Here is an 11123-nt window from a genome sequence, read left to right as displayed (position 1 = left end):
CTTTCCTTCAAGTTCTGGGACTATCATACAGAAGCTATAGAATTCTTTAGTAAACAACTGCTTATAGTGATGAATTTGGCCAAGGGGAAACGTGATCACTAAAAGTGGTTTCCACTGTTCTGGGATTTTGTCGCGAGGCAGAAGCGGTGTCAGGAAAACCCTGGTCTCACATTTATTTCATCATGCAGTGAGAGCAAAGTACCGAAAAAAAGTACTGATGGGTACCGGTACTCAACCCTTGTAAGAACATGCTGCCTTAGAGAATCAAACATTTGGCATTGTCTTCAACTTGAGCTCTAATTTCCTGAACGGTTATGTTGACCATTCTGAAACGCCAATCCACTTGCTGTCGCCCACATCTGTTTGTTTATAAATATATGGTGAGTAGAATTAAATTCCCTTGTTGAAAGATACAGAATTATTGAGTTCTTGCTCTGAGGCATTCATTTATTTTTTGGATTAGTTTCAACATGGCCAATTAATTTCTTGATATAATTGATCACATTTTTTCAATAAATTCCATTAACTTTTTGCCTGAGGCCAGACAAAACAGAATCACCAAACACAAACTCTATCATCAACGTCTGCTGCCAATTTAAATTAGAGACAGGGCCGTTAATCAAGCTGTGTACAATAACGCAGCTAAACAACAGATCAACAGGGCTTACTTCTTCTTATTCTTTGTTCGGTTTATTGGAGGGTGGCAAGCAACATCTAGGTGCATTATCACCTTCAACAACTCTGCCCAGTACAATTTATGCTGAACCAAGAAATGACACCCTTAAATATCATGGTGCCACTCCAAAGCCATCAAACCATGTGTTGGCTGCTTTGTAAAGCTGTTTAGTTGATGACGCTAAATACATCACTTTCTTTGACAGGTCACATAAATCAAGAGTTGCCATGTCTTTCTTTGTCTGCCATATGCTTCAGCTTTTTACATTTTAATGCTCGGGTTTCCAAGTGCAGAAACTTCCTATTGGCCGATAGACATGATGTTGCCCATCCAATCCCACTCCAGCAGCAGTGCAACCTAACCCCTACCACACATACACAAACAAATATGGAATATGGAATATCTGACAAAAGAGTCTGATTTTATACTTCATTTACATTAACTGTTGATTGAGAAGCATGTGTATTTGACACATTGAAATAACAAAGCTGTAGCCAGTTAATGTCACACCATATTTTATAAAAAATACTTATGGTCATGGATACAACTATGGTCTGTGAGTTACATAGCAATTAAGGCTACATGATTTTAGGAAAACATGAGATATGCAATAACATTGTTTGATATCATGATGATGATATGAGTTGCGATCAAATAACAAACAGTCCCTGGCTACTGACGCACAGACCACTGACAGCTCCACAGCCATGAGAATGCACACAGCCCGGCTGTGTCTGTTCATACATGTTTGGACAGTGTAAAGTTGATTTTTTACAGTTTTAGTGGCTCTGTCCGTAATTTACTGCTCCTCTCTACGTCTCTATCATTCACGCGTTGCACTGTGCCAAACCAAATGAAGCACTGCCCCAATACAATGACTAAGTTTACCAAGTCTGTTGTTTTGACTGAGTTTACATGTGTCCGATCACACTGTGTGTCTGTGAGTAGGTGTTATTGAGAGAGAGAGAGAGAGAGAGAAAGAGAGAGAGAGAGAGAGCGATAGAAAGAGAGAAATTCTCGATCACGAGAGAGATTAATTGACAAAAAGAGATCAATGATCACAATATCTTGAATGTATCTTCTAGGGCAGCAAGGACATGAAACCCCATTTAACGCAGTTTTTGCCATGTTTTGCGATAGGCACGTTGATATCGCGATAAAGATAGACTTTTGATATATTGTGCAGCGCTAATAACAATGACAGTTCAGTTTTGAGGATGCCATTACTGACGTGATACAAAAGATTGTTGAAAACTTTGACAACAGACAAGTTTAATTTAGATGAAGAAACACCACAAGCATGTTTGTTAATTTAACCTTCGACAGTGACGACGTAAAAATAGCTGACTATAGCTGACTGATCTTTGCAGACAAAGGGTAAGCTAGCTAGAAAGTAGATGACAGTAATTACGGCCTTTGGTAAGGGAGTATTCAGGTGCAGTTCAAGATACACCGGTTGGCCAAGTAGCAGGCGCAAGGGTTGATTGCAGCTGACGGGTTTCCATAGTCTCATTCTTATCGCCCATTGCAATAGCTAACTATACATATCATCATATCCTTTTTCAGTAGACATCACCCAACCCCATTTCTGGTAGTGTTGCATATTCTCATCAGTTCTGTCTACCACCTTTGGTTCCATGTCTTTCATGCCCTTCCCTCCTCTCTCTTATAATCTTCTATCACAAGCGTCTTCAAAGTTTCCTGCCACTGTGCAAGACATATCTGCATTGCAGTGCCATGGGGGAAAGCAGCTGCTGGAGAGGAAAAGTGTAATAGCTTGAGACAGAGATGCAAAAAATAAGAATAAGGAGGTCTGACCTGTCATTGAGGCTACTGAAATAAGGATTGCCTGAGTGACAGAAAAACATCACTTGATGCATCATTTGGTATATTTCACCACCAGAGTTTTATTTTTTTATATTTTTCTGCCTTTGAAGCAAAAACATGCCTATTTAAACTCCCCCAAAAAATCTAATACAAACACAACGATTTGTACCTCAAAGTGCTGTCACAGGGAAATCACAGAGAGGGTCATCCACCCCCACCTCTCTGCGAGCCTCTGAGCCTCCCTGTTATTAATGGCGTCATCATTTTTCCTCTGCTCACTCTATTTCCCTTCTGATAGTAGGGCCTGCTTCATCGTGTTCTGCCATGTTTCTGTAATTGCTCCAACAGCCTGCCTTATGCTGAGCATATAGTTTTGTGTGTGTGTGTGCAAGTGCGTGTGTGTATGTATTTGTGTGTGTGTGTGTGTGCCCATCCAGTGGGCGTGTGTGTCTGTAAGTGCCTGCATATGCATGTGTGCGAGTTGCACTGTCCCCCCACCAGGGCCGGCTGTGAGTTTGTGGGGCAGAACCAAGCCGCAGGCGAGCTCCACACAGAGCAAAATGACAGCCTCCAGGCCACCATTGGTTGATGACCGTGAAAACACTTGCGGTTAACGTAAAGTGAGCAACCGGCTGTCACAGTGAGGCACCGCGCTCATGTACAGCCCTGACAACTGCAAAACAAGCCCCTCTACGACTAGACTCTGCAGTGCTGCAACAAACGACAGAGGGACAGCCCTACAATTCACAGCAACCACTTCAGACATTTGAACTACACAGCAAAGAGTGTGAAGAGCAAGACACAACCACTACTATTTGACAGTGTTTGGGAATGGTTTTTCTTCACTTAAATGATGGTGGCCAGGGGAGAAAGCTGAGGGTGACGGTTGAATGAAGCAGGGGAATTAAGCTTGCACGAAAGAATGCCTAGATTGTCACAGATGCCAGCCAAGGTCAGATAAAGTGAGGAGTAAGTGCTTAGAGAGCTACGGGAGCATAGGCCAACTCTGCGGAGGAGGAGTAAAGGAGTGAGTGACCAAGCGTGAGCACCACCTCCTCTACCCATCATTAAATGAAGCCACTTAAAGGGAAAAAGAGCTCTGTTAAAAAAAGTCAATACACAGCACTTCAGCACACTCATGGTGGTTTTATTTGGCTATCTGGAGAACACTTCTCTCTTTGATGGAGACACAAAATGTTGTCAATATGTGTCTGAAACCACCTTGCTCAGATCCTGCATTTTCGGCTCATTTGAATTGCTTGATCTATCACATTCCTACCAGAACACAGGTATCTGAGGTTACACTGAGGATCAATAAATGATGTGCCGACATAGGGATGATTGCAAAGTGGTTTTTCTCATTAATTTCTAACCTCTCTGTGGTTAAATCTGACTTATTTTACCCCCTGCCCTCTTGCATTACTTTCTTACCTCCTCTCTCACTTACTCCAAACACAAAAACGTGTGCTGTGCACACACACAAACACAGTTTATTATGCAGTAGCATTACCAGATCCCCTTAGGCAGCTGTGCATCTCTGTATGACTGATGAGGGTAATTTCTCCCAAACAACAGAATGATCACTTTGGTGTTGAGCACTACAGACCCTCCCTCTTCCCCAGTCTTCCCTCTCTTCTGTCTTCTTTCTAGCTTGTAACAAAAAAAGCAAGCAAAAGAAAGATATATCCTACTACGTCTCCTGCAGCATCTCGAATGGCTCCAGAGATAAATAGAGGTGCCACCATATACATTCAAATAAAATAAATAAATAAAAGTGAATCATTCCATGTGTTCAATCAGCGTATTGATTCTTCAATGATGATTCCCATTCAAACTCTGCTGATAAAAAACATTCAAATCCAGTTTCCATTTTCCCAGTTGGAGATGGGGTGGAGGAGGTTTCCTTATTTTTTTTTTTTTATTACCATAGGGATCCAATATAATACACATGCCACTGTGAATTAACCTCAGGTTAAGGACTGAGCCGAACCACAATGAGTTTATACTGTCTGTGTACTGCTGTGCATCATGGGATATACTGTGCAGAGAGTAGTTAGAACTTGTCTGCCTCTCTCTTGGCCTCATAGGTTCAGCCTCAGTGGGTTGTCTTTACCTATTCTCCCATCTGTCAGTCACACACAAAAACAAATCCACCTGTCGGCCAGGAGACTGGACTGAACGGGGCGATGCTACAGCTGTCTGGTCCAGACTTGGCGCAGAAGGTAGCAAGCCAGCGCCCTCAACTGGTGATGGAAAGCCCATTAAGATACTTATTACCCCACCTTTCAGCCCCATCTCCTCACCTGCAGAGATACGACAGACTAATAAAGACAGTCACTATTAATACAGCAACTTGAACATGTAGGTCATGCCTCTATGCTTTTTGTGCTCCTTGTGTCCTTGGTCACAAGGGCTCTACAGCCTCGACAATATAACAACCCAGGCGTTAAGAGACAGGCATTCTTACCGCGCCACTTGATTGCCTCAACAATGAAGCTATTAATGCTGCATTATGTAAATGTAATGGTCACAAACATCTAATAGGATAAAGGCTAAGTACAGTGCAATTTAATGCTGCTGACTTTCAGAGGCTCTTTGAAGGATGTCTTCAATTATAACTCAGCTAATTCAATTCATTGTTTCGTCGCTGAAAATGCATTTTAAGGGTTGACTGAGTCTCTATTTCAAAACTCAGGTTTAATCAGTCATGTACATTGAACACTGGAACGTCCTCTAAAGAGATTAACAAAGTTGCCCGGGATCTATGTTCTAGGTTTTAAAGGAACACAGTAGCCCTAGCCTCCTCTTTTCCTCAGATGACAGGCTTCAGTTGTGGAGGGGAGGGTGTTCATCTAAAAGATGAAAAGACCTGCGCCTTTAAGAGGGCTGTCTCCCCTTTCCCTCATGCTCCCCCTCAACCACACAGACACTCCTCCTGTGAGCATTTGTGAGGCAGCTCCTGTCCCTTATGTCTCTTTGTGGGGAACAGAACAGACTTTCCAGAGCATCACTGGAGACAAGACAGAGCACCAGGGAGGAAAAACCAGGTGTCGACCTCCATGCAAACCTGACCTCAACTTCAGTGGATGCCAGGATGAGCGGAGAGGAGGAGAGGAGACGGAAACCTACTCAAGCTTGAGTAAAACATCTAGGAGACCAAAATAGGAGGTGGAACCTAACAGCTGGACATCCAAGATGTCAATTTTGATTTGAAAGCGACTTGATCAGCAGATCAAAATAAACAACGCTGGACTGGAACGCGAAGAAACAGGTTTTGATTTGAGCTTCTCTGTAGAAAAGTTTTGTTAAAGAAAAATCAACAAAGTACTCCATATCTTTTGTAACTATTGAGATTAAAAGCACCATATGAAATACATACAAACGAAGGAAAGAGGAGTAATTATAAAAAAAATCTTTGCCTCTCCTGAGCACTTTACATACAGTAATTTGTGGTATGAAATTGAGATACTCTTTAAAGAACATCTTGAATGGTCCCGACAGTGCTCTTAATTCACCAGCCAGGCGTTTATCTTATTTCTCCAGCTCCTTCTGAGAGGGAGCATTAAAGACTTCATTGATAGTGCTCTCGGGAGCGGGTAATATTTCTTATGTGAAGTCTTGAAACTTTAAAGCTATTGACTGGAGGGAGAGAGAAGTGCCACATACACAAGAAAATTATGTTGAGCTGTTTCCAAGTGTGCGTCTTGACTTACACTGCAGTAGAGCATTAAGGACAGTAGAAATGTTCACAGGGTGTGGAGTGGTCACTGGCCAGAACCAGTACCTGACCAGAGACGCCGTCAGGCCCAACCCAGAACTTGAGGTGAGCAGACAGATACAAATGGAAAATGGGGTGACCTCGGGCATGTGCCCCTTCTACCAGGGTCAAAGTTGCAGAAATGCTGGCCAGCCAGCAGTGGTCAATATTTCCAGCCCGCTAAAGCAAGCACCACTACCAGTCCCTCCTCCAGCACTAAAACTTGGGCAGGAGGGGTTCAAGAAAGTCTGCCGAACTGAAGAGGATAGTCCCTGTCCCTTCCCGGGATTGGCTTCTGGGGTGCTGGAGATGCGTGTGAAGGAGGGAAGTAAAATACGCAACTTAATGGGATTTGCAATGGCCCGCATGCAGGGAGAGAAATGTTTAAGTGGTGGTGGACTGAGGCAGGTGGTCTTCACTGGGTCGGGCCGTGCGGTCACAAAGACCATCACCTGTGCTGAGATCATGAAACGAAAAGTGGGTTCTCTGCACCAGCTGACTAAACTCCGCTACAAGGTGGTCAAAGAGGTGTGGGAGAGTTCTGAAGGGGGGGCATCTGAGATGACGGTGCACAGGACTGTGCCTTCCATCAGCATTCTTCTTTCCAAAGACCCGCTGGATCCCCAGGAACCAGGCTATCAACCTCCGGAGAACCTCACTGCCTTGTGGGAGGAAAAAGAGGCTGTCGAATCTTCTTCACAGACAGCATGCAAGAGACCTCTTGGACCTTTGCCATACAGCAGTTTCACTCACTGTAAGAGAATGTGTTTGGGGGAAGGGGTCTCAGTTCTCCCTCCTCACTGACTGGCTGAACGGATGTCAAACAGTGGAGCGGATTGAATCAGAGGAGTTCATTTCGAGCTGCCCTCCACTCAAGCACAATGCTGAGACAATCAGGACATTCACTCAGACAGAACAGTGCTTTTTCAGAAGAACTGAGTACCAATTCCAGCCTCCAGAGGTCAGTTTGACTGGGACGTAAAAGCTTGCCTCTGTACATACAGCATTTAAGGGATGTCTTTCTCGGCATGTCCAATAGAATCTATCAAAGCCACAAATGGTGATGATGAGTGCTATCATGCTGTAAAATCTTTAACAGATTCATATCCCATTTCACACAAACTAAAGAAAGAGCCATGAATTCCACAGGCTCCATGTTGCAGTGAACTGTCTTTGGCCTGTGGACCAAATCATTTAGTAACATCACGTTACAATCATCTCTATTCCTCCATGCACTTAAGTGTGGTCTTTGAAAATACACAAGCTAGAACCAAGAACATAAAGAAAAAGCAGATTGAAGCCATTGGTTATTTGGAAAATGCAAAACATACCAATTTTATTTGTTTGACTATTAGCTCTCAAGAAAAAAAATTAAATTGTTTTTTCCAAAGGAAACTTTGTTTTGTATTCCATTCCGTCTTTCTTCAACATTATGAATTTGAAAAGCTCTGATTGAACAGAAAATCACAGTGTGCTGATCTTTTGATAAGAATAACGGCAATGAAATTTGTCTGTAGAAAAAGCAGATTTAATGACAAAGCTGTTGATAAGGCACAGCTCCTAAACCATCCCCGCCTGACAGAAATGCCTAGAGCAGAAATACAAGCACAGATAATCATTAAGATAACAACATAACATCACACAACACAGTGGAGAAAAGGATTAATACTAGGCTTGACAGAGCTTCACACTACAGAGTTCCTGCAAATATAAAATCAAGACAACGTGCTACACACAGCCTATAGGTCTACACAGGCATCACATCTATTGTATAGTTTAGTCTACCTCTTCCGCTATATACTTCTGCCATTTGTTTCAGGAAATATAATATGCTGAACCATTTCATTTTAAAAGAACCAAGTTTTACAGCAACACCAAACACTTATATTTAATAATAAATTAAGGAGGCATTTCTATATACAATGCTTCCCATCTTTTAAACACCCTTTGGATACCATTTTAGTTGCAAATAAAGGTATCTCTGAGTAATTGCTACAGCTTAACTGGATGCTGCAGACATGGATGGCAATTGGATCAAAATCAAACTCCGAGCAGAATGCAGCAGTGGGAAAAAAAAAACAGCAAGAAGCGCACATATTGAATTTGATTGATTAAAGATTTCTACATATTGAAAATTTTCCCTAAAACAAGACAAACATATAAACCTCTGAGTGTAAATATATCCAAATAATTGAGAAATTTCCACTTAATCAACCATGTCTTCTGGGGATAATAACTTAGACAAGTGGAACCTTGTCTGAAGCTTTTAGTGTTGATCTTAATGAAAATCTGCAAATGCAGATATCTGCCTCCAAAAGTAAATTAATCAAAGTGACTCCTAACAGGGGAGACAATTCTATTACAGCTTATAGAGAAAAAAGGACAATTCACTTGTGGCATTTCTGTTCATATTCTTTCAAAGAAAATACAAATGGTAATATTTCATATAGTGGTCAGCCAGCACTTTACCCGTCTATGGCAGACATTGTGATTAACCTCCCTCTCAATCCCATTAAATGAATCAGAGCACAGCAGAGCACCCAAGGTTGAATAAGAAATGCTGCCACTGCAATACAGCACATATGTGGCAAACTGTGTCCTCGAGACTGCTGGAAGGTTATCACTTCAGGTCGTTGTTATCACAGAGTTAACAGCTTTCACCCAAGAGCCTGTGGGACAGTCGGTCCATGATGCAGGTCAAAAAGATAATGCTGCTATAAGTAAATTTTAAATCGACCCGCATCTGTTATCAAGCATTAAGAATTCTGGGCCAAGTGTAAAATGTAGTGGGGGTAATTAGGGATAACAGTATAGCGTACCTGACTGAGAGAATAGATAAAGCATACTGGCAAATGCATTATCCTGGAGCTAAATCCAATGTGGCTAGCACAAAAAAGCATGGGAGAAGAGTCCAAGTGCATTATAAGAACGGGGACAAGGTTATTCAGAAGTTGAGAATCCATTATGCCGGTGACATTTGTTTTTAAAGATGCAGAAAAGGTGGAATTGTAGGGGATACAAACCTAGGCCTAAAATATACTATACTAAAGCACTACTATAAGCACAGCGTATATAAACTGAGTGCACAAACGTGTTCAAACGCATGTTCTTTTTCCGTGAAACAGAAGTGGCAGCTTAAATTACCGATTTACCATTTTCTGGGTCACGTATACATTTTGTGGGTGTATTTTTGTTAGACAACAGTGATCTTGTTTTTTGTTGTAAAATATTGATGCAGCATATTTAAGTTTTCGGCACAAAGTAGAAAACAAATCTATTTACTTTTCTTTCTTAAAAAATACTTATTAAACTATTAAATCTCTAAAAGGAAAACAGCATTATATTAACACTGACCAATCTCAGTTATCTGTCATGGCAGACACAACAGTAACCTTCTGTTTACCAAAGCCAATAACTGCATGCACTGACTGTGAATAAATTCATTTTGAAGTTAACATAATGAAAGTGTTGGCACTCTTTTTTTCCCCTTCTCTGCTGCTGCAGCAGATGAGAGTGAGGTCTCTGGGATGGCGTGGGAGTTCGCTATCTCCCAGCCTCCAGATGGTTCCGTCTTCTCTTATCTAGAAGAATGGGTGCTGCCTCAATTTTTCAACTCGCCTTATCTGGGAATCCTTTAAATTGAATATTTACTGGGCCTATGTTTTCTGCCCGTGTTAGCCTCTGAAGTCAACATTCCTCTTGCTTGTCAAGACAGGCCAAAAGGTTTTTCTCACTCATACAATCTCTTTGTCTGCCTTGTCAAGTAATGGGACAGTGATTGATTGTGTGATTGCTGCGAGAGAATGGAAGGTTAAGCAGTAAAGCAGAAAGCCTCGAGGCATATTAACGAATGTCCACAGAGGAAATATGTTCCACAATAGAGAAATACATATTACCCCTACAGCATGAAGTTTGGCAGACCGTTGTTTAAAATAGATTAATAAATTATTTTCCAAACAGTATATTGTTTCCTGCACAGTGTACACTAGAAGTTAAGAGACCACTTAAGCAGCCATTGAAAACATCTTATTGCAATATGACTGGCTGTGGTCTATCTGCATAAACAAGCCGTGCCACAGCTACTCCCTGCTAAGTGTCTGGAAATGTCTTTTCAAAACCATTTTGTGAAATGCCTCCATGTTGGATTAATCAGCGCAGCTGAGGATGTAATTGCTGTGCTAAAGTCAAAGCTGTAAGAGCAGATAATGAACACTGACTACATGGCTGCCAGAATCCAGGGCAAAAGAAATGAGAAGTTCGGAGACTAAAATGGTTTCAGCAGTCTTTCACAAGCCCTGATAGAAAATGAAGGCACACTGAATTAACCCTAAATAAAACACCATCTTAAAAAAGAAAAATATGACTCAAATGATGGCAACATGAACATTTTGTAGCAGCAGCAGCATCATGTTGTGAGAATGTAAAGGAAACTTTTTCTCTTAACCTCTTTGAATTGTTTGTGCATTCTTTTATGTGTTTAGTTACAAGCGTGAATCTGATAGTTTTTCGTATTATGCAGATACATTTTCTCATTCATATGAGGCAAGGGCTTATAACCATGATGAAAACCAACAAGGATTTGTTCTGACTGTTGCTGCTCTCTGGTGGACAAAAAAAGGCTCAAAGTCAAACGTGAAAACATACATCATAGTTGCTATTGCAGGTATAAATTCGACAGACATTTATAGCCCTAGCGACTGTGGAGTCGAAGATAAGACCACCATTATCTGATGAACTCTGTGTTTTAAAAATAAAACTGAATTTACAACAAGTAAATAGCAGCTGTCGGCCATGCTATACTTTGCTGGTTTAAATCGAAGTCTTACTGCAGCTCCTATATTTTAATTCCAACTTAGTAAAAAG

At 41.4% G+C, this 11123-nt stretch overlaps 1 protein-coding gene across 1 annotated transcript; it reads left to right on the top strand.

Moving 5' to 3' along the window:
• The first annotated feature begins 5451 nt into the window (after positions 1-5451).
• LOC128438807 (uncharacterized) lies at positions 5452-9609 on the top strand. The gene has a single exon (XM_053421518.1). It carries the CDS (start codon positions 6246-6248, stop codon positions 7062-7064), a length of 819 nt encoding a protein of 272 aa, XP_053277493.1. The 5' UTR covers positions 5452-6245; the 3' UTR covers positions 7065-9609.
• The last annotated feature ends 1514 nt before the right edge of the window (positions 9610-11123 follow it).

Source organism: Pleuronectes platessa, chromosome 1 (assembly GCF_947347685.1).
Source record: "Pleuronectes platessa chromosome 1, fPlePla1.1, whole genome shotgun sequence".
NCBI classification, from domain to species: Eukaryota; Metazoa; Chordata; class Actinopteri; order Pleuronectiformes; family Pleuronectidae; genus Pleuronectes; species Pleuronectes platessa.
The sequence above is the reverse complement of the archived record's forward strand: the minus strand, read 5'-3'. Positions and strand labels throughout refer to the sequence as shown.

What these genes read in the sequence shown, in the direction of transcription:
- LOC128438807 (XM_053421518.1), top strand. Translation starts at nt 6,246, where the DNA reads ATGTTCACAGGGTGTGGAGTGGTCACTGGCCAGAACCAGTACCTGACC.